The 26,094-nt window shown below is 53.5% G+C and overlaps 1 protein-coding gene across 1 annotated transcript in view; it reads left to right on the top strand.

Moving 5' to 3' along the window:
* The window catches only part of Ajap1 (adherens junctions associated protein 1), a 108,024-nt gene extending 93,204 nt beyond the window's left edge, over window positions 1-14,820 (top strand). The window contains exons 5-6 of the mRNA XM_005404124.2: window positions 35-164; window positions 5,986-14,820. Of these exons, the coding sequence (XP_005404181.1) occupies window positions 35-107 (73 nt within the window). The 3' untranslated portion in view covers window positions 108-164; window positions 5,986-14,820. The remainder of the gene's footprint in view (window positions 1-34; window positions 165-5,985) is intronic.
* The last annotated feature ends 11,274 nt before the right edge of the window (window positions 14,821-26,094 follow it).

Genomic DNA, 26,094 nt, shown 5'->3' with positions numbered 1-26,094 from the left:
GTGCAAGCCCACCTGTCTGCTCTCCTCTCTGCAGCTCCTCCTCCGCCGACCGGCATCTCATCCCTGTGGCCTTCGTGTCTGAGAAATGGTTTGAAATCTCCTGCTGACTGGCCGAAGGCTTTTTACCTCCTGGGGCAGGGCGGACGCCAGGTGTCTGTCTCATGGTACGTACCTTTCTTTGGACACCGCCTGTTTCCCCTTGCTCCTCTTCGCTCCTGACTGTGGGGTCACCGCAGGCCTTGCCTGTCTGGCGTGGAGGGTTCCCGCAGCAGCGCCTTGCTGAATGGAAGCCAGGGAGCTGGACCCCAGGCTGCACCCCAGGTTACATGGTTAGAAACACCCCCGTGTCCCTGTGGAGGGGCGGCAGACGCTTGCCGTCCCCAGAACATCACGGCTGTGCCTGTCCTTCCTAAAGAGGGCCTCCGTGAGCGGGGCCTGCTGGGCAGGGAAAGTCACTTCTGGAATCCAGCTCCAATTACAGCTCTCCTCCTCCACGGGAAGAGGCTGGGCCGGCAGCTAAGTGGGCAGGGTCACACCCTGTCGTGTAACTTTGCACCAGGGAGGGTGCCAGGCAGAATGAAAATACAATTTTGAAATACAAAAATAAGAGATAAGAAGGAACATGATAAAGAAAGAAAGTGAGGAGCTGAGACATCTACTAATTTGAAGCCAGGGACCGGTACCAAAGCAGGATGAGTTTTCCACGCTCTGCTGGGCAGGAACATTTGGTTTGCTTTCAGTGATATGAACGTGGATGTTCAGGGCTCTGCGTGCCGGGCTGCTGGGGAGAGGCCACCGCGGTCACGACGGCGAGGGCTGTGTGCTCCCAGCGCACGGGCTGCAAGGGCAACCTCAGGTTTCTGACTTTGCTTTGTGCTCGATGTGCTTTTCTTGCGATGTGGGCGACAGTCCCGCGAGGGTCTCCCATCTGCTCTTTGCGTCCCCCAGAGTGAGTGAACCTCCCGAGTCCTCCCCCTCCTGCGGGGAGGGGGTCCTGGGTCTTGGGTGGGATGTCATGTCTGAACGCGCTCTCTTCCTCACCGCTCACCCTCTGCTTGGGACGCTGAATGGAAGCCTGGAAGTGGTATGGCTGGCGCAGACTGCAGGGTGTGAAGGTGCCCAGGACTCCACTTGTGGCCCTCCGCCAGGCCCCGGCAGCCCGCTGCCATTGGAGTGGGGATGAATCTGAATTGGTCAGTTCTTCATCTTAGCGCTAATGAACTGCACATTAGCACCAAATCCAGTCTCCAGCCCTTCCTCCCTGTCCCGAAGCCAAATGTTCTGCGAGCAGGCCAGGGAGCATAATTGGATTAGACTGGAAACGAGCCACCCTGCAGAGGTCGTGGTGGAGCCCATGGGGCCAGCAGGGAGCAGGCACGGCCTAGCCTTTCTGCGGTGGGGACACTGGCACCGCACATCCCCGAGCTGGGGCCGTGTCTGCCCAGTGGATGCAGCTCGTGGCGCTGCAGACAGCCCCTTTGGCACCGAGGCTGCATGGCAGCAGGACATTCGTTTCTGAGCAGCAGAGCCCGGTTTCCTGGTGAAGCCTGGGCCTGTCCCAGGTCACGTGGCTGCCAGCATCTCTGTCTCAACTTAAGTGCATTTGCCCACAATTCACTGACCTAGGCGGCCTGCACAGCAGCCTCCACTGTGGGCCCATGGACTAGAGGGCACGCCCTGCGGTTCCACGTGACCTTCACTGGGGCACAGCCCTAATGCACATGTTCAAGTGGCAGCTTCTCATCGGACCACGCTAGGCGAAGGAGCTCATCTGTCCTCCCCACAGTCCCTTTCACCGGGGAAACTGAGGCTGGGGGGAGGTAGTGACTCGAGTGGTGCCGGGCAGGTTGTCAGTGCAAGGATGGGTCAGCCCCAGGCTACCTGGCCACTGCACCCCTGCTTGAGCCCGGCCTCACTGCGGGTCCTGGCCAGGCTGGAGGAGAGCTGGGGTGGGGGTTGAGGCCAGGATCCTCAACTAAGCCCGCAGCCCAGAAGCAGCCAGCGCACGCCACAGGGCTGAGACGCAGCTCCCAAGCACCCCAAGCCTGAGCCCAGGGGTCTCCCGTGCCCAGATTAGAGCCATGACATCAGCTGTGCAAAGTGTAATTGCTCCAGAAAACCCTCCTTCTCCTCCCTCCCCTTCTCTGCTCCTGCACAGAGACACCAAGACCCCACAGGGAGTGGCGCTGGCCGCTCTGCCCACCCACCACCCCAGGAGGGAGTGCAAGATGGGGGTACCCAGATGGGCGACCCCATTTCCACAGGGGATGGCTCTGTCCACACAGCCGGAGCCCCTCCCTGCGGACCCCTGACGGGCAGGGAGTGGAGTCCAGAGGACCAAGAGCCATCGAGTCCAGCTTGCTTTGAGTGGGCTGAGCTCAGCTGCTGCCTCTCTTGACACAAAGCTGTGGCTCCCGTGGACAGGGACCAGGAGGCTGTATATGAGGCCTCACTAGTTAGTTCCTCATAAATGCTTCCAGCCCCTTCGCCGCCAGTGGGACAGACTGTCTGTCACTCACGGGGACGAGAGCATGCAGGCTCTCAGTACCCCTGACTCTTCTAATGAATGCTCAGACATGGACACCGAGAGGAGAATAACCGGAGAGCTCGCTCAGATTTACTAGGGTACTTACTGTCCCTTAAATAAATAGCAATTAATACTGAAACATTTAATTAAGGTTTAAGAGCCAGTGGAGATATTTATCTCTCGAATAGCTGTCCAGACTCTCTAAATGCATTTTTAATGATGATGTAGCAGCCTGTGATCACACGGGTCCTTGTCCTCACGCCAACCTGTGAGCACGCGTGGGCCCAGCGGTGGTCCCTGATCAGGCTGCGGGACAGATGTGCGCCATGCAGCCCTGCTGCCACATTAAAGATCCCACCTCTTCGGTGGGGCCAGACTGCTCCGGACGTGGACAGAACAAAGCTGCCCTCCTCCGTCCAGCGAAGGGAGCCTCGGACCCACAACCTCGTGGGCCCCTCTGTCACTTCTCACGGAACAAGTACACTTCAGAGCCCCGTCAGCGCGACTTCCGTGCTTTCCTGCCGGAGGCGCTTTCTTCCCCGTGGAGCCTCGGAAGCCGTGAAGCCACTCGACTCCAGGCCAAGTGAGACACAAATCCCCATGTTCCTATTTTCAAAAAACACTTTGAAGACATAACTAACAAAAAAAAAACCAGGAAATGCACCCGAGCTTTCCCACTTTGTTCTTTAAAAAATACATGAATAGAAGAGCAAACTTTTGTAATTCAAAGGAAAGCTTTTCTCAAAGCAACCTCCAGGCCCGCCAGAAGCAGAGCTCCCTGAGACCAGGCACCAAGGGACCCCAGGCACTGTGTCCCTCTCGGTCACAGAGTCACCCAGTGAGCTGTCTCCTCAGAGCAGGCCCTGAGCCCCATCCTAGGGAGCCAAGGGGTTGTCACGCTCTCTCCCTCCAGGCGCCATCTCCTGGATGGCTCTGCAGTAGGCCCGCAGCTTCCCTGCCTCGGCTGGCTGAGGCATCTCCAACGTGGGTCTCGTGTCCCTCCGCCTCTGCCCTTCGCCTGGTTCCTGCTCTCTGGCTGCGCAGCCCCCGGCCCGAGCCCCTGGAACGGCAATCCGGCCCCTCCCGGAGTCAGGTTGGGACAGCAGAGCAAGCTGCGCCTCGGAGCCTCCTCTGGGCCTGATGCTGAGACAGCACCCGGCGCTTGAAGGACAGCCCCAGCCTTGGCTTCGAAGTGGCCATTGCAGCTACGGTCCGGTCTCCCTCCCTTCCCCTCTCTGCCTCCCTCTTTTCCTGTAGACCTGGAAAATGCTCCTTTCCCTTCGTGGCCAAGCCATGGTGGTTTCAGGGGCCCGAACCCTGTGCAGGTGGACCCTCTGCATGTACCTCTTAGGGGCAGAAGAAGAGGGTTAAGCCCCGGAGGATGCCTCTTGCGCGGGGACTCAGGACAAAGCTCTCTTTGGGGCACAAGTCTCTCCTCAGCTTCTTCCAGATCTGGTTCTCACCCTAGGCCGGCAGAGCTGGACTCCCAGGAGCCACAGGTGGCCAGGTGGTGATCCTTGTCCTTGGGGAGTTCACGCGCACACATGTGCATCTAAAAGCGACCGCAGTTTGTCCCACACCTGAGAAGTAACAGGACAGGACAGGAACGGGCAGAAATAAGGAGAGACACATCCAGAAAGGGCAGGGGGCCCAAGGAGCCTCTGCCACCGAACCCCAGGAATCTGAAGCTGTAATCTGCAGGTCTGGATCAGGACGCAGCGTGGAGCTCAGCGAGGAAGAGGAGAAAGAAGAAGGGTGAAAGGGCCCTCACCACATCTGCCTCCAGATCCTGTTCATCACCCACATTCAAGCTCTGTCCACGGAGCCCCAGCACCCCTCCCCGGAACCACTACACCACTGTCTGTCTCTGCGATCCTGACCACTCGGGTCCCTCCTGTGGCTGCGGCTGTGCAGCCTCTGTCCCGACAGTTTTTGACTTGAAAACATCTGAATGAAGACGGGTACTCAAGAGGGGTGTTTCTCTTGGGATTAAATCACCTCGTTTCCGAAACCTTTCCTTTCCCCAAGTCTGGGAAATGTGGAGGGGCGGGGCAGGATGAGGTCCCTGGGGTCCATGCTCCTATGACAGGACATCCCATCTCTTCATTCACGGAGGCACTGGAGCCCCAGCAGGGAGGGGGTCTCACAGTGGCTGTAGTCTGGACCTGGTAGCTTTGCCCAATCAGGTGTCGCTCGGGGTGGCAGGTGGGCCGAGGTGACCCTCAGAGATCTGGCTCCCACAGTCTCAATCTGGGTGCCTGGGAAGGACCCCTGTTGGATAGACTTCGGGGCTGGGGCTCCAGGAACAGCAAGGGCCCCTTGCTGAGCAGGAGCGGCTACTCTGCGGCGACCAGCCACACCGCCAAGCCCAGCACGCGTCCCGTGTCCACCTGGTGGCCTGAGCACTCTGTTTCCCCAGGCACTGGTGGAAGAGCAGCACACCCCGTCTGTTGGGGACAGCTGGGCGACAGGCCCCGCCTGCCTGTCCTCGGACCTCCTGCGGAGCTCTTAGAAGCCCATGTTCATAGGCCCTGCCAGGAGGAAGGTTCTGGGCCTCCATGGTGGCCAGGAGTCCGTTTCTGAGAACACCGGAAGATGATGGGGTGGAGCCGGCCTGGCCCCCCGTGCTCCAGCTGAGGGCTTCTCCGGTTTCTCTCAAACGGGGCTCCTTGGCACCCCCACCCCATTCTCACCTGTATCCTCTGCACAGACCAGGATGTGCGGGCAATTCCTTTCTGCCTGCAGCCTAAGGGGTGCCGGCGGCAGCTCTGAGCCACCCCATCCCCCTACCTCAGGTGCCCCTTTGAGCAAACATGCCCACTGGCAGAGCAAGAATGGGGTCCAGCCCCTGTGCATACCCAGGAGTGCTGGTACTGTCCAACGCCTGGGCCAGGGTGACCTGCTGGGTCTCTCTGTGCCAGGGGACTGAGCCCATTACTTCCTAAGGCATCCACAGGCTGGGTTGGCGCCCCTGACTTTGGGCCTGCTGCAGGCAGCTTACCTGGCCTGCGTACATGCAGGTGAGGCAGGTATCACCTCCCTCCTCTCTCCAGCAAGGTCCCCTTCTAGGGAGACCCAAGAGGGCTTTCTTCTGAAACGACTCAGGAGTATCTCAAAGTTCTGGCTTCAGGGAGCCAACAGCTGAGCTGAGGGGTGGAAGGGAAACTTTTCTTCCTCTGCCCAGGAGCAGAGCAGGTGCAGCTCTGGCCCGGTCCCTTCGTAGGAAGCGCTGGGCACCGCAGATCACAGTAATGAATGCAGCGGTCAGAGACGGCTTATAGCCCCAGGATTTGTGGTTTCTTGCAGTTCCCAATGCCAGTTCTCGTGAGGCATCCTCCCTTTCCTGGGCTGGGGGAGCAGGAGGGGACCTGGACTGCATGTGGCGGGGGCCCCCACAGCCTCCCCACGCCTGGTCCTGCTGCCTGCTTTTAATCTCTTCTTGTTTTCTTTCCATGCAGGATTCCGTTGGTGAACCTGTAAAAACAAAACAAAAATACAAAACCCCAAACTAAACTGTCTAAGGGGGAGGGTCCCCGCACCTGCCACTTCTGTCTGCCGGTGGGAAACGCATAGCAGCCGCTCTAGGCCAAATATATTTTTGTAAAGATGCTCACGCCTATGGGTGACTGCCTTCTCCAGTCTTCTCCGGAGAACACAACAAAGACACGCGAGGAGGGGACTGGAGACCAAGAGACCAGGTGGCCACGGGAATGGGACAGGAGGAGGCACCGATGCCTGGGATCTGGACCACGATTCTGAACCTGTGCCAATAATACCATTATGTGCCATGAACTGACCTGAGAGGCCCGGCCCCGAGCCGCAGCCGAGCGAATCACGCGTAGAAATCTTACAGAAAACAGGGGTGGGAATCTCTTCCAATAGAGTTGCTATTTCTGGTTATTATACATATATAAATATATAAATACCAACAGACACACACACACCCTTTTTTTGTACTGTAGCAATTTTTGAAGATCTTCAATGTTCCTTTTTAAAAAAAGAATTGTGTTATAGCTTACAAAATCTGATTTATTTAACATGCTTAGTATGAACAGAATTAAACTGATGTTTTCTACTCCTGCAACTCACCACGTACACACACACACACACACACACATGCACACACGCACACATGCACACCACACTCACACCCACACACGCAAACACTCACGCATATATACGCATATATTGGAAATACAGTTCCACAGGTGAGCATATTCTTTATTCTTCCTGGTGACCTGATAGTTCATCACTGCTCATTCCGGGGACAGCTGGACCCTTCAGGGACGCCCTGCCTTGGCTGGTATCTGCGGAGTGACGACAAACATGTGATGTGTTATCTTGAGCCAGATCGAAGAATGCCGTGGTTTCCTATATATATGTATACACACGTGCATAAGTGTTACCTTTCTTCATTTAACCATTTGAAGATGCTACCTAACAGCCGTGCGCACGCTGACGTAGCTGGCTGCTGCTAGACGGGCCCAACTGAGCACCAGGCTGGGTGGGCGGTGGATTCTCAGACTTGTGTTACACAAGCATAGACTGAATTAAAGAAATTTTCCAGTTCCAAAAAGTAAAGGAATACATCCTTCCCGCGTGTGTGCGTACGTCAGTCAGGGCAGCGCTCAGAACGTAAGAGGGCTTGTTTTGCTTGGCAGTGAGACACGGTGATCACGTGCGTGACAGCCCGGACTGCTCTGGGGTCCTGGCCTGGATTCTGCTGCTTTTTCTGGGGGCCGAGGGTGGCTGTGCATGCTGGTGGGGGCTGTTGGGAGACGCCCTTCTCTCGTCAGCTCCCAAGGCCTTCTGTGGTGTGGCAGACCCTGCCACAGAGCTTCCTGGAGGAAGTAGGACCCCAGCTGAAGCCTGGTGCCAGCAGGTGCTCCCTGCACCACTGTGGTTGATGCTGTAGTCATCCCGGTCATCTGGGTTCACAGGCCCAGACCTGCTGTAGGTAGCGGGCACTGCCAGGGACGTGGGCTGCCATCTTGTGAACCCACACTCTTCCAGAGTAGAGGTGGAAGCCCAGAAGTAGTGTGGGGTCCGTCTCCAAATTGTGATTCCTTTGAGTGGCCCAGGTGTGGCTTGGGTTTAACCTTGAGGGAAAGCCCAGGCTGAGCGAGGGAGGTCACAGCCGGACAGGTGGCTGCACCTGCCCTGGAGCAGCCAGGCTGCCAAAATTCTACTTCATCCCTGGGACCGAAGTTCCCTCAGAAACCCCTTGAAGTGGGCTCGAAACACTCCCTTTCGTGCCTCCTGGACGCTGTGAGAGTGAGGGAAACGTGAGGAAGACCACGGTGTGCCCAGTCCTGTCCGGTTGGCATCCGAGTGGCACTCAAATGTTGGGAAGCTTGGTTTCCATTTTGCTCTGTCCTCACCTACCCAAGACTTTGGCATACACCAAGTAGCACCAGTGGCTGCCCCTGGCCTCAGCCCCTCCCCAGGCTCTTGACTCCCTGTGTGTCCTCTAGCCCCTGTCCCTCTGTCCTCAAGTCTTCTCAGTTTGGTGTGGGCACCCGGTGAGGACCCATCGGTAGGATGTGATGGGAATCTGTCCCTGCAAAGATGCACCTTGTCCCCTCGGACGCAGACCCTGGGCTGCCCTGAAGTCTTCCAGAGTCCCTGGGACCCTGAGCTTCGAGGGGAACTCTTAGAGAGACAAAGCCCCTCAGTCCTGCGGCAGCCACTCCAGCATGGGCTTAGGGCAGGCAGCGGGGTCCATGTGGGCACAACCCAGACCCGCAAAGGCTGCTCACTGAAGAGGCTGGTGCCTGGCTGCCCTTTCCCGGTGCCCAGGAGGGGAACTGTGAAGAGGTTTTACTTTATTCTTGGTGTCCACCTTTCCCCTCCCCTTACTGCTGTGGAGATGGCATGCGCAGGGCTCCTGTGGCTGCTCAGGGTCTAGGGGAGCCTGGTGGGCATGCACGCCACTGCCCACAACCTTCCTTGGCCTCGGGCACAGCCCTGAGCCTTAGTGTTCCCTCTTCTCACCTTGACCTCTGACATCCAGAGTCCACTTTCAGACACCCCCTCCCAGAGCCCTCCTTGCAGAGCCTTCAGATTCTTTTTCTTCATGAAGAGCAGTGGCAGGTGTGATGTGCTTTGGTGAGGTCCCCAAATGTGTGTTCGTCTCTGCTGCATCCCTTCAGTGTCCCAGCCATGGCCCCTGAGACCGAGCCGGCTCCATCACTCACCCGTCGACCCTTCAGGGTTTTGAGTCACCTGGGTTTGGCTCTTGGTGGTGTCTGGACCATCTTGTTGCATGTTCAAGTCCATTTCTTGGTCTAATCACTTCTAAGCTGGATTCCACTCTCACCTGGCTAAGATACAGGTATAGTTGCTTTTGTTTCCAAGTTTGGAGTGTGAAAGGAAAGAGTCTCCTGCCCTGGGGAGAGAACTTCCTGATCCTTTCTTGCTGGGCTCAGGTTCATCCAAGTCCAAGCAGAGCCAAGCCACGTGGCACCCCTTCTCTGCCCAGCTCCCCCACCCCCACTTCCCATAGCATGTGTGGTTGAGAAGTGACACCGCAGGGCAGGCGGGGGATGCTGACATTCCACGTGGCATCCTCCCCGCACAGACAGAGGGACCACTGCCTTCCCCCGGGGACCTGGTCTTCCCAGTGCCCAGTCAAGCAGACCTCTGCTGCTGCAGCCATCTCCCAGATGCCCCTTCGGCCCTTCTTTCTACACTTAGAAGCCCAACTCTCCGGGAATTTCCCCGACTCTCTGAATGTGACCACCAGGCGATCAGTTGTTACCACTGTGACCCTGCCGTCTGAAATCCATCTTTCTTCTCTAAAATATATCATTCTTCACAGCCATGTTTGACTCCAGGCAGAGCCCCATCTCCCACAGGCAGCCCTTGTGGGTAACTTCTGTGTTGATGCCCAGGCCACCATCCGGGTCTTAAAAGAACACATCGCCTCAGATCATTTTTACTTGGATGCTCTTGCCCATGGAGATGGATTCCATCTGTTTGCTTCTTCTCTCAGACAGTCCAGGATCTTCTGACACCAATGAGGCTGGGCTGACCTTAAGCTCTTGGAAGACAAGACAGGGAGTGGGGCTTAGTCTGGGACCTGCAGCCCATTCACAGGCAGGCTGGATTGTCCTAGTTTTTCACTTCAAAATGGCACCAGGACAACCTTCCCTTTGCCTGTCTTGGACATCGCGACCTCTTTCATCGGGACAATCCCTGGGCACATGAGTCTCCATCTCCCTGGGCTGTCTGTCTTCTCCTCCACTGACACCCCTCACATCACGATAGGTGAAGACAGAGACTGAAGCCATTCTTGCTTCCACTTGTGAGTTCTCTGCGAAGGCACCATGTGCTCAGGAGGTGAAGAAGAAGCCACTATTCCTGCTGTGCTCTGATTGGCTGAGCATTCATCAGTGGCTCAATCAGGAAGTACTTGAACTTCTACCATGCTGGCCCAACGGCGGGAAGCAAAGGGATCATGGTCCTGCCCTATGGCTTTTGCAGATAAAACAAAGGAATACATAAAATAATTTGCAGAGATAAGTAAGCAGTTGAGGGACGGGGAGCAGTGATATGAAAGACAAGCAGGGGGTGACATTGCCTGTGACTTCTCCTGCTGCCCTCCGTCTTCTGTTTACTGAGGGGTGGTCTAGGGTTGGATGGATGGAGCAAGACAACTTTAGTCTTCCCTCCCTCACAGCTGGGAACAGATGTCTGATCTGTCACAAATGTCTCTGCTGGGTCTCCACTAGACCCTCGATCCGGGTCAGCCAGGTCTCCAGGAGGACAGGGCCGTCCCTCCTAGACTAGAGGCAGTGCTTTGTAAACACCCCCAGCACCGAGCACATAACTTTGTCCTCTTAAACAACATCTGCTTTTAAGGAAGCAGCTCTTCTGAAGCAGGCAGTGATTCATGTAATTTTGGAACGGTTACTTTGGTGTTGTTTGTCAATTTCTCTGCCACACTCTTTTTTGATTGTTTGTTTGTTTCCCAGTGTAAATAGCACAGCCCACTAAATGAGCCAAATTCTCATCATCCTGAGTCTTTGATTATTCTTCCCACTTATGTTGCCTTGATGCTCTGCCTGCGAAGAAGATAAACTCAGAGCCTGAATTTGTGTGTTTGTTAGTCTAGTGTTACCTGTGGGATTTCCGGGGAGGACTGGAATGATCGGTTGGCATTTTGAAATATGCCAGCAGCCCTTCCTTCCAAAGGGTGTGAAGCCCGGTTATGTGCAGTTTTGCATAATTTCTGGGCTTAGAGCTTGCTTGCATTTGGAAGGTGTGGCTAGAGAGGGGCTTAGGCAGGGAACTTCTATCTTTTCAATCACCCTAACCATCCAACAAACAAAAGAAGAGACTTCTTCTGCCCTCAGATTATTCTAGAAAGAGCTCAGCTAGCATGCGTGCAGTAACCAATCTAGAGTTCAAGGCAGTCACCGTGTGTGGCCAGGTGAGGCTCACTGTGCACGGCTACTCTTATGCAAAGGGCATCACATCACTTGCACTGTGCAGGGGTGGCCTCACCTTCCCCACCAGAAACAGGAAGCAAGCCTGCTAGAAAAGCCAGCCATTTCCGGAAGTGCTCAGGTCCTTACCCAACTCTGCTCTGTTCCTCTCTGCTGACTGAGCCAGAAGCCAGAAGGAAGATATGCTTGCCTTGGGCTCCTAAGGCAGTGGTTTGTGGACAGCAGGGTGCTGGGAGATTCTCCCTTATGGATCGCCAAACACTCCATGCCCATAAATGTACAGGCATGCCCAGTTGTGAAGACAACTAAAGAGAAGGATCAACTGGTTTGAACTAATGGTCAACTAGGGGTCTGCATTGGGGCTAAAATTGTACAGTGAATCATTCCAGGAGCTCTATGGTCCTTTGCTTTGGATGGAGTCTCTCCTAAATGTCCTGGAGTTACTCGTGTAGAATCAGGAGAGTCTTTTTGAAGGAATCCATGAATCTAAGTTGTAATAGTACAGTCTGGACTTCAGAGGGGTGATGTTACATGGGGCCACCCTTACCCATCTGGAACACCTAAGATGGAAAGAGTTTAACCACTGGTGAGAAGAGGGGGGGAAAGGGAACAGAGACTATATAAATGTTTTCTCGTGTAAGCTAGAATCACAATACACATATGTCATAGATAATGTTTGATTAAGTGGGTTAATATACTACGTCCTGAGAGTTGTGGGGACATCCCGAGGGGGCTCTTGTAGGAATCTTGAATTCCACAGTCCCACATCTGCTGGGTAATGCGTAGCAGGCATGAGTGCGGAGAGCATTGTGTTGTAGGAAAGTCCTTATGAAAGTTAATTAGTTTTGTCCCAGCTGGTCTTTCTCTTAAAACAGAATTCTCTGGAGTTTTGAGTTTTCCATGTGGAAAACTCAGTTATCAGCAACACACTCAGTTGTGAGCAGCACTACATCACTGTTCCTTGGAAGCTTCCCTCTGGCAGGGACCTGGTCCCTAACCAGCTGGTTAGTCTTCACCGGGTCCTGAAATCCTGTAATGTCCTTTAGCGGTGATGTGTGTACTTCAGGTTGCCAAATGTTAGTTAGTGCTGAGCTGGCAAAGTTATCGCTCCCAAGAAATCAGAGACAGCTTTGGCCATGAAGAAGCAAGAACACTGTGTAGCCCCAAGTTCCGTTTTTGTCACTGTTACGCCCCATGAAGACATGCAGCTACTAAGATTTGGACAAGTGGCGCTTTGAGGACCCCAGCATGATCAGTTCAGTTGATTGCACAAGGAACTGAAGGAGCTAATGTGTTTCCATCTCAGGGCCCCGAGACAAAACTAATTAATGAGATCACTCCACTCTGCTCTCTTCCCCCAGCATCCCAAGCCCACAGGGATGATTTCAAGCCCACTGTGATGCCCTAACCCCAACTTCTGGCCTTCAGAGACCGCCTGGGCTTCAGACAGAGAAGGGGTTTTGCTGAAGTCTCAGGCTTTGACCTCCCTGGAAGGTTGAACAGCGAGACGTAGCGTTACTCGACAGTTTCTCCACCAGGGCAGCTGCCACATCCAGAAGGAGCCCCTTCCTCTGCCTGCTGCTGGATGGGGGTGGGGGCTCCACTTCAGTGTTTCCCCCACATGCACATGGATGCCTAACATCAAGCTGTGTAGCCACCTGCAGCTTGGGGTCTACAGAGCCACACTTTCTCTGTGTGTACACCAAGTCAGCGTGGCCCTAGAAAGCTCTGAGGAGATGGCTTTCCTACAGTGGTCCTGCAACAGGGTGTATCCTCCCCTGAGCCACCATGTTCTGAGTGCAGAGCCCCTAATGCAAAGAGCACCACTGGCCTTGAAAAGCCAGTGGCCAGTCCAGGCATTTGGCCACCCCCTCCCGGAACTGAACTGCCAACACCCACAGACATGCTTTGTTGTACTTTCTTCTCTCTCTCTCTCTCTCTCTCTCTCTCTCTCTCTCTCTGTGTGTGTGTGTGTGTGTGTGTGTGTGTGTGTGTGTGTGTGTTCTCTCGCATTTGGGTCACTTTCTCTAAAGCCAGAGAGTGAAAGAGCCCCAGCAAAGTTAGTTCTCAGTCAAGGGACAATAACTTTGACCCTTAAAGATGAATTCCCAATGGGAGTGACACATGAGGATTCTGCAAACCTCCCGGAATAATCACGTATTGCGCTGGTTCATGCAAGGCTAAGAACGGGGCCTGTGCCATCTAAAATGTGGGAGGGAGAGGTAGGAAGTTGAAAAGTTTTGGTATGAAATATCGAGATTTGGGGAAAATGTGGCTAGCTTGCAGAGGAAGATAACAATTTTCTTAAAGGTCCGAGTTTTGGGTTTTAAATTTTCTCTTCTTCTAGCAGTCTCATTAGAATCAGTCATCCCTTGTAATTTCCCGGGGAAACAAGATGGCGGGCAGTAGAATCCAGGGCGGGTTTCCCCCAAGTTAAAGGCATTTGGTGAAAGCAGACCGCCAACCACAGAGCTCCACAGAAACTGTAGTGACCTTGTGGATTAAATTTATTTAACTTACATGATGTGAGATGAATGGGTTTACCAGCAATGCCCTGTCACTCTACCCCTTTCCTACTGAATGAAATCTTCCTCAGCTTTTAGACCTACAAATGATCAAGTTGCTTTGGGAGAAACCATGCATTGATTGTATTTTTAACATCTTTTGCTTTTTAAAAACTAACACGTTTATTGAAAATACATAGAAAGTGCCAATAACCAAATACAGGGGAAATATCTGGAGCCTGGTGATTGTTTAGTTTGGTGGAAGCTGTTCATTAAATACTGAACATGTGGGGACAAGTCCCAAAAATCTCTCCATGGTCAAGTTGACCGTGGGCACTGGGCCTGGCCCCAGGGAGTGTTTTATTGAAAAGTCTAGTAAGCCTTCCTTTGCTTCCTGGTTGGTTTAACTTGCTGTTGACTAAAGTCATCGTCGTGAGAGGCTTTCTGAGAAGTAGAACAGGTTGTTGGCCATTTGGATGTTTGGCTTTCACAGTGTCAAGCATTGGCCGTTGGGTACATCTGGACATTGGTGGAAAATGCTTAGAGAAACTCTGAATGGATTTTGCACAGGGGTAACTACCCAAGAATGTCATATCTGAGGGACAGAGGACCATTTCCTTTTCGGTTCTCCCCATGTGTTTACATAACCCTTCAACTCACCAGGTCCCATTACACAAATTTATAGAGTCAGAGGTCATTGCCCCGACTCCAGCTCTCCAGCTCCCCCATGGAACCAGAAACTCAGTCTATGACCGTGAACCCCAGGATGAGAATTTAGCAGCTAGGGCCACATTGGCCTGTTTTCTCGCCAGTCTAAGTGGAATGTTTCAGAACTAATTTCCTCCGCGTTTCTGATGTACGGCAAAAGCTGGGTTTATTTTGCTCTGCCTAAATTATTTTCTGATACAATAAACTGTTTGCTGGTTATTTATACTTTTACATGGAGCACTTGTTCTTTTTCAAAAGGGAAGCAGAACTCCCTGTTTACATGTTCTTCATAGATCGATGCCACAGCCGTCTCTATGGACAGATTTATGTGTCATCCTCCTGGAACGGTTAAACGACTGTGGTTTAATATTGTGTTTTTCCTTAAACGCGTATCATAATTATGTTAATGAACAAACATGACACAATATATTTTGGCGGGGTGGGGGGCAGGTGGCTGGGTGTAATTTCCTTACAGGTGAACTTTTATTCCAGATTTTTTTAAGTTGTTTCTGTATTTCAAAGCTATGTATTTGGAAAACATTGTAAATGAAACACATATATATTGACTTTCCTCTGTATATTTAGTACTCTGATATTGCTATTAAAAAAAACATAATATAAAAAAGAACAATCAACGTGAGTTCAGGCCATGACCACTGAAGGAATTTTTTAAAATGTTACTTTTTACTTTTTTATTTTTAAGGGTATTATCTGAGATAGCCTCTAAAAATATGGCCACTTATGTCTCCACTCCATGGTCCAGTCCAAGATTTTCTCTGTAGAAAGTCATTATCTCCAAACTGGTGCTCCACCCCACTAAAGGACTAGGAAAACCTCCCTGGCCTCTGTGTTTTTGTCCTGGGGTCACCAGGAATATTGCACAGAACTGTACTGGAGACCATGATGTCCACAGGTGCAGGCTTGGGGGTTCCCAGGACTCTCAGATGACAGGGTGAAGCCGGCTACCATCTGCCATTGCACCTGCTGAGGAAGCCACTCCCCTGGTTGCACATCAGTCCTGGGTTTCTATCGATGCACCTGCACCCAGGTGAGATGCTCCTGAAGGCCTGAGGTGGCAGAGTTGGACACATTGGAACTCACATAGTACTAACAGAGGGATCAGGGCGCTCTGGTTGCCTCCAAACAGGCAGAGCTGGGACGGCTGGCTTGTGAGCAATGTACCGCCTAGACCAGCAGCTCAGAGAACATCTGGCCCTGCCTGGGCACTTCCAGTTGTCCCAGCTGGGCACAGCGTGCTGCTGGCACAGAGGAATAGGGATCCTGCTATACACATCCAGGGCACTCGCAAAGGGTGACCCTGTTTAAAGGCTGAAAACCACACTCCAGACCCACAGAGGACACAGCTTCCCTCAGCTTCTGCCCAGAGGGGTTCACAGGTGTGGTTGGGGTTCTCCTGCCCCGGCCACTGGAGCTAAGGCTCAGTCTAAGGAAGTGAGACTGCCAGGTACCCTTGCATCAGGAAGCTCCCTGGGCAGCCAGGTACCTCACATTGGCTAAGCGCCTTCTATGCAGCTGATGTCAGAACCACCAAGGCCAGATGCATCACCGATGGTCCTACTGCCACATGGGATAGAGCATGACAGAAAGGGGGGCCCTGGATTTTGAAGACCCTTTAGCCAGACAGGGGCACCAAGCTGGGCCTCCTCAGCTCCTTACCAAAGCTACTCTGCATCAGCCAGGCTCAGGCTGCCTCCAGAAGCCGGTGTGACCCGCCTGTGGTTCCATTTGCTAGCCAAGGCCCAGGACCAGCAGCTGAAAGGCGGGAGGGAGGAGGGAGCCGGAGCAAGCTCACAGCCCAGCAACACAGCCAAGCAGACCGGCAGGTGAGAAAGGACCCAGCTCAAGAAATAGCTTCCTTTATCGCAGAACCCTTTCAAAAGCACAGAGGAGCCGCTGATTAGGAGCGGGGTCCAGCCTTCCTTTCCAACCCGGGAGGAAGGAATGCGCTTGCCCGCTAATTGGTCCTCGGTGGCCTGCTGCAGAGGGGGACACACACACAGCGCCCCAGGGAGCTATGAGGAGCCTGCCCACTGTCCCGGCTCCTACCACGCCTCTGTCTGGCTTCCTCTGCCTGCAAGGCTTCCCTAGTGCATGCTGCTGTGGGCTGGCAGATGGCTGAAGTGACCTCCGGCTCCCCAGGGGGCCTCTCCGGAGCCCACCAGGGGCTTAATGCCTTAGACCATTGATGAATGGGATGCATAACTGTCTTTAACAAGCAGAAAAAACAATGCCACTCTGGTCATTTAACTGATTTAAACAAATCAACAGCCTGGATACCATTAAAATAAACTCAATTTGCTCACCAGTGAGAGGGGGAAATTGGGTTTCTAGTATCCATTTGCTAGTGCATAGTGCTCTTGTCTTTGAACTGAAGCCAAGAAAATAAACACGGGGTCCCCATATGGCTGGATACATTTAGCAGAGCTGCCTACAATAGGTTTCTAAATATGTGAGCTCATCAGAAACATCGGAGCCCCGGGCCATGGCCGCAGATGGAGCGAGCCTCCCTCCAGTGCAGGAAAGGGGCCGGACAGGATGGGACTGAGGGGATGTGGCCCATTTCAAGATCTCTTCAGCAAATATCCCTGCCACTTGTGGGGCAGGTGAGGAAGGAGGGGAGATGTGTTTTCAGGGAGCAAAGGGCATCCATACCCCCTCCCTTGAAAGAAACTTGTTCCGTGCGTTAGAAGTCAAAGGTGCGGTTGGATGTGCTGCAAAACCAAGGTTCCCAGGCTGGAGCCAAAGTGGGAAGACTCCAGACCAGCGACCCTGCAGTCTGCAGTGCCCCGTGCCTCATAAGCAGCGGTCTCCAAACCCTTCTATCCCCTGAGCTTTCCTGACGGGCTTGACTGCAGAGCCCATAACTCGGGCCTGTGTTGGTGCCAACGCAGGACGACAGGTTCCCTTCAGGCAGTGGCTGTGCTCGGGTGCACCCTCTGCCTGGCACAGAGGCATTTGGCGCTGTCCGGAGACTTTCTCTTCATGACCACACAACACTCCTGGCCTCTACTTCGATATGGCAGTATCCCAGGTGCACAGTCTGAACCCTCATTCCCCAGTTTGGCTTTGTCCTTGGACCTGGCCTGAGTAGTCTGTCAGGGTGTCCTAACAGAGCACCACGCCTGAGGTGGCTAAGAGCAACATGCGTGTCACCTCCCAGCTCTGGAGGCCTTGACTGAGGTCAGCTGGGCAGCGCTGTGCCCCTTTGAGGACTCCAGGGAGGCTCTGTCCCAGCTCCTGGCATTTGCTTGTCTCATGACCCCATTACTCCGGGCCACAGGTGGCATTTTCCCTGTATGCCTCTGTATCCAAATCTCCCTTCGTTTATCAGGACACTGCCGGACTGGATCAGGGTCCACCTTACCCAGCATGATCTCATCTCAACCTCCCGCATATACAATGACCTAAGCTTCTGGGGTCCTGGGGCTTCGTACTTCCACATATGAATGGGAAGCACAGTCCAGCCCTTTCCATGAGGGTTGCGGAGAGATGTCATAGCATTTCTGAAACCTGCCCCTTTCCTTTGTTCTCTGTTTTAAGGAAAAAAAGGTGGGGGGGAACTGGGGGAGAAGGAAGCAAAACAAAGAATCTGACGTTCTCCCTCCCCCCTCTGAGCCAGCAGCCTGGCCCAAGAAGTGCCAGCCTCACCCTTGGTTCCAAGACTGCCAAGTTCACCCAGAGGCCCAGCCTGCCGTGAAAAGGGGAAGCAGCTTCTTTCACCTGACTGCACTCAGAGCGGTGCGCGTTCGTGGTTTCAGGTTGCCCGGCAGAGGTGAGGCAGCTGCCGTGGCTGCGTGCTGTAATAAAACTTGGGCGAGAAGGCGGTGCAGAATGCAGAATGGCTCACACAGACAGCAGCTGCAAACGCAGAGATTGACTTTTTTTCTCCCTCTATTTGCATCTGTGGTTTCTTATTTCTGTTTCCTTTCCTTCCCCGGGTTTCTGAGCTGCCTATCTGGCTGCTGCACACTTTGTTTTGCATCGTGAGAGGCCTTTGGTCAGGATCTGCCGCTTGGCTGGGGGAGGGAGGCCAGTGCTGTGGGCCAGAGACACTTGCCAACTTTCCCTGTGGTGGGTGGGCTCTTCCTGGCACCGGCCACCCTTTGGGAAGGGACCTGGCCTTGCACCTGGGCCGATCAGTTCTTTGTGCCGTCTCCTCCCCAGTGCTCCTCCAGTATTTCCAACTCTTCACCCTTGAACTTGGTGGAGATGATGCTGCAGAATCTCTGGCATCCGAAGCTGTTTCTCCTGTTGGGCAGCATTTCTGGGGGTGAGACTGAGGGTGCTAAAGCGCTGGAGGCGAGAGCAGGGGGAAGCCAGGAGCTGCTCACCCTCGGAGCTGTCTGCTCCTCAGCTGTGGCTGCGCCCAAGCACCGCCAGAGGCGGCGGTCCGCGGAGCTCTCCATGGTTCTGGAAACAGGAGGCTCTGTTCACTTGTTTTCTTCGGAGCCAATGAGTAGACTCCCTGCTGATAGTGTTATAGACAATCAGAGCACGGTTGCCGAGAACCATTCTACACAAACAATGGCTTGTGGAAAGCTACAAGATAATGAGGTTTTGATAATGACACTGACGGAGCCATGGGCACAGTCTGCGGACCTTCCTGGGTGACAAACTGCCTCCCGTTGACTGGTCCCATTGCTACCAGCAGATTTCCTGGAACTTGTCCTCTCCAAAGGCAACTGAGGACACCAAGGGATGTAAGAACGTCTCTCCTTTATTTTGTTAAAGTCATGCATCACAGTGCTGCAAACCAGGGTTATCTCTATCCTCTCCAAGTCAGCAAGGGACCTCTCATTGGACCGGCTTTTAAGGGAAAAACAGGAACAAAACATTATTTGTGGGCATCTGGCTGAGCGTTGTTACTCCTCTGAGAAAAGAAATCACACCACAATTGCTCTGGGAACGAGGCAGGCACCTGATTTGCTGGGCCAGGCCCTGGCTGGGCTTGGAGACCATGAGTAATGGTGGGCTGTAAGCGTCCCTCTGCCCATGTCCTCACACACGCTAGCATTATGCAGAAAGATAATGAGAACCACTGAAAGATGGGGCTCACTTTGGGATTGAATTACCACTTAAATCAAACTGACAGTGGGCAGGGGGCTTATGGGATGAAATTAAGGAGGAAGCTGTATTTTGATTGGGAAGCCCTGGGTACTCTCCAGGACAGCGGGGCCCCTCTAAATGAAATATAACCCTCAGCTCCTCTTCTGCCCTCTGTGATTTATCTGAGCCAGAGAGACTTGTTTCAGTGGTTCTGAATGTTATTTCCAGAGAGCAAATGAACATCTCATTCTGGAATCAATGACACAGGAAACCAAGTTGGAAGGCAGAGGTACTGGGGAGAGGCAGGAAGCTACACTGAGTTCTGCTGGCTTCTATATTTAAACTCCACTTCAAGGCAAGCTGGAGGGCTGTGCAGAAGAGGGAGATTTGCAGGTCTCTGTGGGGTAGGGCGTGTGAACCCCTGTGCTTTTCCTGTGACCACGGCCCTTGGTCAGTATGGGGTGGAGGGTGAGGCTGGAGACTCCGAGATGACAGCTGAGCCAACCATGGAAATAGGAGGTGCCCACCCAGCTATGGGTCCCAGGGGTCAGGCGATCCTCGGTGATGGTCACCGCCTGCCTTTCCTTTTCCTGGCCAGGCCCCTCTTCTAATCCTAGGTGCCAGACGTTCCAGTCTGCGAGTCAGCCTCTTCCTCGTGCTCTGGAAAAGAGATCAAACATGATACTGTTTCCATCTTCTCTCTTGAGGTTTTTTTTGACTGAGCCAATCAAGTTTCTGCCAGTGCCCAGTGGGTACGGCTCCCAACATGAGTGCCAAAGGGGGGGCATCTCTTAGGGGTCCTGGCCAATTCCCTGCATGGTGTAACTACATAGAGGAACCTGGGGTGGGGGACCCTGCTACACCAGCCACCCCTCACCCACCCGCCCTGGGCCCCAGGTTGGTCTCCACGGCCCAACACCATTCTCTGGGGAGATGGCTGAGGGAGTTCCTCCAACCCATTTCCCATGGTCGTCCTCCTTTCCTGGACGTATACATTGATGAGCAACTCAGTTCACTCCCTGGGTAGTAGCTCAGCCCCCACTGTGCAGAGAGCGCAGGCAGGGGACACTCTTGCTGTCACAGGCCCTGTGCACCCCAGCTCAGGTGGGCTGGCTCAAGCACTGCCCCTCACGCCCTTTTTGTTGCTCTCCTCCTGCCATCCCCGGTCAGATCACCACAGTCTCCAGTTTCTACCCATCTGCACTTCGAGGTTTAGGAAGGAGGAACCTAGTCCCTCCTTGGGATGGTCCTTTCTCTTCACTTTTGGGCTCCAAGGAAGGTAAATATCTCCTGGGGCCACCTGCTGGCTTGAGAATCAAAGAGCGCGCAGCCCTTGAGGAAGCTGCAAGCTTCCTCCTCCTCCTCCTCCAAGCATCTCTGCAAGTGGGCAGAGCCCTTCCTGCCACAAGCCTGCCCCAGCCACGGCCCCCTGTGTGGCCTTACTTATTCCTCTCGGCCACATGTTGGTATCAGGGACCCGATGCAGAGAGAGGTGGAGTAGCACACCCAAGGTCACACAGCCTGACATGGACTGAGATGGCCCAGCCCCAGCACCTACAGGGCTCATGCTCTGCAAACTCACCTGCCCAAAGCTGCCCTGAAAAGCTTTTGATGCTTCTTCAACCAACCGTCCTGGGGGACTTGTAAGTTTTGAGAAGAAGACTCACTATGGGAGGCAGAGAGAAACAGTCAGATAAATAAAAAGTGCAAAGTTTAAGATAGTGTGTGCTTCCTGCAGCCAGAGGTCTCAGAGGAGAAGCCCCAGGCAGTGCCCCTCAGGAAGTGGGAGCAGGTGCTCCCCACATGAGACGATGCCTTCCAGGAAGACCGCCAGGCACCAGGGTGGCTGTGCAGCTTGGAGATGAGGCTGGGCTCCTTGAAGTGAAGTCCACACGAGCTCCATCACCCCCTCCATGGCGGCTAGGCCCTGGAACAGACGCACATTAGGTGGCAGTGTCTGCTCCTGTCCCCAAGCCAGTCTTCATTTACACAGACATTCCTTGACTTACAAGGAGGTTGCGTCCTGATAAACACCTTGCTAGCTGAAAATCCCGTAAGTCGAAAGTGCATTTAAGGTATCTAAGGGACTTGACATCCTGGTCTTGCCATGCAAGGCCTGTAGAATGCCAGGTAGACAGAGTTGTGGGTGGTGCCACTGCCCAGCAAGAGAGAGAGGAAGAGACAGAGACAGAGACAGAGAGGAAGAGACAGAGACAGACACAGAGATAGATAGATAGAGAGAGAGAGAGAGAGAGAGAGAGAGAGAGAGAGAGAGAGATAGTTCAACTGCATGCATGCAGCTGTCCCAAGCAAGGAGTAGTGTGCAAAATGTAAGGAGATGGATCTTTCTCAAATGGGACAGAAACCAAACGATGGAGGGAGAGGGAAGGGGAAAGATAGGGGATGTAGCAAGGATTAAGATGGGTTATGCACCTGCACCAGCTCCCCACAAAGACTGTGATCAGTATGTCCTGCAAACATGTACTAATAAAAACATTTGAAAACCAAAAATTGTGAAAAGAAATCCAAGGTTTGGTTTTGCTCTGCCTGAGTATTGCTTGCACACCACCATGAAGTCAGAAATATCCTACGTGAAAGGTTGGCGTGTCTGGGCCCCTCTGCACCTCCTCCTATGGCCCTCTTTGTCCTATGGCCATCTGAGGGGACTGTTGTGAGGCCGACTTAGTCCTTGCACCCCTGCCCAGCTTCAGAGTGGGCCTGTGCCATGTGCTTGCAGGCTGCAGGCTGTGGGTACAGTCAGAGCTGAGTCTGCTTGGTCCTCTGAGCACCATGCCATGAAGCTCCTTCTGAGGACGCATCTTCCCTGGGGGCTACTGCCCAGAGGCCATCGTTTACACTGATGGGGCAAACTTTGAGAGGGGGAGGAAAAGGAGCTGGTGCCGTGGGTTGCTCCACGGGGTTGTCGCTCCTCTAGAGAAGTCCTGCCCGGCCAAGTATCTCTTAGGGCTCTGAGGAAGCTGTGGCCAGTGTGTGCCTCACCCCAACTTGTGCTCATTTCTGCTCCACCTTCTTCCTTCTTCCTGCAGGCTTCCCAGGATAGTGCCCCTTCAGGGCAGCACCCCACATGCACCTTACCTGGGCACTGGCTTCAGATGTAGCTTTGTGTGCAGACCTGGAAGATGAGGTGTGGGGTGATCATAGGCAGTGGTGACATTGGGTCACTGGAGAATCTGTCTCTGCAGAGGCCTTGTCAGGGCACCACCTCAGCAAGGGTGTAGAGAGGTCAAGGCCATAAATGGGAAACCCTGGCGGTGGGCTCAGGCTGCTGAGTCACCGGAACCACAGTCTGGTGTGATCGGTCCATCCTGGTGGCCCAAAATCCCATCTCCAGGGGCTGAGGAGCCACCTGTGCCCTGGAGCCCAGGGACGTCATGGATGGAACAGAATTTGAATGTCAGGATGTATGCAGTGAACAGCTGGGGACTCACCCAGAGCCTGCAGTCCGCAGAGGAGATGGAGGGCAGTCTTAGGGGAAGAGATCACTGGCGGCAGACTAAGGCTGAGGAGGACGTGGGAGGAACAGAAGCCCACACCATTTCCAGTGCTGTCTGCTGCCTCACCAGGAAGCCAGATGTCTCTTCTGGAAAATCTCCACAAGCCACGCCAAGAACAAGCTGGTACCTGGCAGGGATGTGGATGAATCCCAGAGACGTGGGGCTGGGCAGGGTGTGAGGTCTCACAGGGTGACCTGGGGAGAAGTCACAGCAGGAGCCGGGTCTGGTCCTGGGAGCCCATGGTCCCAGGTGTTCCCCAGAGAGTGTGTCTCTCATCTCCTAGTCCTCAGCTGGACCCCTGTCCCATGCTAATAGGAAACCAGGGAGGGATAAGGCTGTGGGCTGGGCTCTGGGAACGATGCCTGAAGAGCCCGAGCCGATATGGGGTTGCCCCATCCCAGGGACGTGGTGGGTTACCAGAAACCAGGGCACATTCCTCTAGTTCTGGTCATGCCTCACCGAATCCATAGGTGTTAATGCTGTGTCCCTCCAAAGCCTCACGCAGCCATGGTGATGCTTATCAGAGCTGGCTGGATCCACAGTGGGTAGTGCTGGGATCGAGGGTGTGTGATTGATGGATTTGACATAGCTCTGGCTAGGATTAAGGGTGTGAGTGCTACGCTCGCCCTAGGGTAAGTAGCCTGCTTACAATATAAGGACAAAAAGAGTTTGTGTGCTCTCACCTACCTGCTTGCCATGGACTGTTTCTCCTCTGCTCTCCCCTCTGCCACACAGCCCGCCTTGGAGCCAGCTGATTATGGACTGATCCTCCACACACCGTGAGCCAAATAAACCTTTCCTCCTTTCACTTAAGGTGTCTGGCATTTCGTTTCAGCAATGAGAAAAGTAACTAAGACAATGGGCATCAATCTTCCTCGCTCTCACTGCTTCCCACACCTGCCACACAAACAACCAGGAGATTTTCTGCACAAAGACACCAGTGGCTCCCAGGTGGCCCACATGTTTTGACAGAGCCTCCCAACCTGTCCTTCTCCATCTTCCTGTGAAGCCCAGGGAGCCAAGATTTCATCTGCCCCTGTACCCAGGAGAGAGACACCTCTCCCTTGCTTCTAGCCTAGAAAGCAGCTATCCCTCAAACAGTGACACCCAGGGCAAGTGGCACTCTGTCCAGGGAAAGATAAAGCCCAGTATTTGGATGGCATTTCTACCCACACCTTGGTGGTGCTTTCCATATCTCAGTTCCATCCAGGCCTCCTGGGTCCCTTCAGCAACAGGCAGTCCAGTGGGCTCCTCCCAGAACTACATTCTCTGGTGCTGTCTGTCATCAGTGCTCAGTTTAACAGCTAACCAAGGTGAAACCCAGCCCCAGGAGGGCTTCCTTCCGCTTCCGTTAAGGTTTGGGTCTGACTGGCGATGGGTTTCAGACTTCCAAGCATCACAGACCAAACACAAGCCAGACCTCAGGGGCACTGGGGGAGGGAGGCTGCCATCAGCTCCAGCTGTTCCCAGCTGTGATCAGGAGCCATGACAGCATTTGCTGCCTGCATCCTGCAGCCAGGGAGGCCAGGCTGAGCAGAGAGGAGTTGAAGGAACTTCTGCCTGAGCAAGACCTCACAGCTCAACGTCTAGAAGTATGAATTGTCAATCAGGAGCAGATCTTTCCTGGCTGTAGACCGTCTGTTAGTATCTAACAACACCCCTGTTCACTCCTGAGATACACTGGCAGGGCCATTACTCTTGCTTTCAACACCTGGTAAGATAGCCCACGTGGGCTGGGACATCAAAGAATCAAAAAGGGAGTCTGGAGCGGGGGTGTCTTCTGCCATGGAAAGCTCCTTCTCCTCCAGTTGGCATCTACTGGGATGGAGACCTCCCACCTCCAGCCTTTGCAACTCTCATCCTCACAAGTTCTTTCTCCAAGTCAGGGACCAAGGCACTGCTCCCCTGGAGGACTTTTTTTGGGAGTGGTTGCTTGAGCTGGTTGCTCAGCTTGAATTGTCCCCTTGGGAAAGTACTTCCTACTGTAGGGACAACTACAGTCTCAATTTTCCTGCTTGCAGAGCGCTGTTTACCCCAGCTCCTCACACATCCTGACATTTGGGGCCACTCATCGTGCCCCATGTTTCCAGGGTTTGCAGTGTTTGTGGCACAGTTCCTACCTAGGACACCTGGACATGAGGAAGGGCAGCAGCCACAGCTAGGTCTGACAAAACTCCGACCCAAACAGACACCATGGGGTGAGGTTAGAGGTGGTATTATCCACTGCCATCCAGCACCAACGGTGTCTGAAATGTGGTGGCTTACAATAAAAATGATCGCTGTACTCTTTCTCTCCAGCCCTCCTGGGAGTTGCCTGGGCTTAGCTGAGTAGCCCTCCCTAGAGGTTTCTCCCATGACTGAAGTCAAAAGGTCTGGCATAGGCCGGCTGGAACTTCAGAAAGCTCCTTCTCCATGCCTGGGGCTGGGTGAGGCTTTTCTGCAGGAAGGAATATTTAATCTGAGAAGTTAGTAAATGTTTGGGGGCAAATTATAGTCACAGGAGGGGCAGGAAAGCAGGGTGAGCTCTGGAGAGATTTAGCACATAGGAAGATTCAGATGGGAAGGGTACATGGTGAAGGAAATTAAAAGCCCGTTGGTGCCCAGGGCACTGGACATGGAGTAGACTGGGCATGTCTGAAGAGCCCTGTGATCCCTGAGAGGCATTCTTGTGCCTCTGGCATCTTTGCCATCAGCCAACTGCACCCCACATCCTCCCATTTAGAAATCTATTATTGAGTTGATGAGGACTTGTCCAGTAACATTGCAGTAGGAATGGAGAAGAGGGAGTAGATTAAAAAGGCCTTCAAGGAAGAATTGTTGTGCCTTGAAACTGGAATTGATTAAAGTGGGAGATGGACAATTAAGTCGGTGTCTAAAGATGACCAAGATTTTGAGCTTGTCAGACACAGGGGAGCTAGCAGGAAGAACTGATGGCTAGGGAGAGATAAGGAATTCACTTTAGAACATGGTGACTCAGAGATAATAACAAGGCAGGAAATGTCCTCCAGGTAATTACGAATGAGAGGGTAGACAGTGAGTGAAAGGCTGCCTATATTTACTGACTCAGGAGTCATCAGGGAGATACAGCTCTGCTTCCACCAAGCCACAGCAAATGGCACCAGACTTGCTTTCACACTGTAAACAGCTAGAAAACTGGATAAAATATGTGAAACACCAGACAGCTGGCATTATGAGAGTGTGATCCCCAAGAGAAAGGAAACAAGATGATTGCCTTTCCCTGGAGGTATTTCCCCTACTGCAGTGTAAGGAGGGAACTCAAGTTGACAATCACAGTGTTGCTGAGATGAGAAATGTGAATGGAA

The sequence above is a fragment of the Chinchilla lanigera genome, unplaced genomic scaffold, assembly GCF_000276665.1.
Source record: "Chinchilla lanigera isolate Chin_1 unplaced genomic scaffold, ChiLan1.0 scaffold00085, whole genome shotgun sequence".
Classification (NCBI taxonomy): Eukaryota; Metazoa; Chordata; class Mammalia; order Rodentia; family Chinchillidae; genus Chinchilla; species Chinchilla lanigera.
The sequence above is the reverse complement of the archived record's forward strand: the minus strand, read 5'-3'. Positions and strand labels throughout refer to the sequence as shown.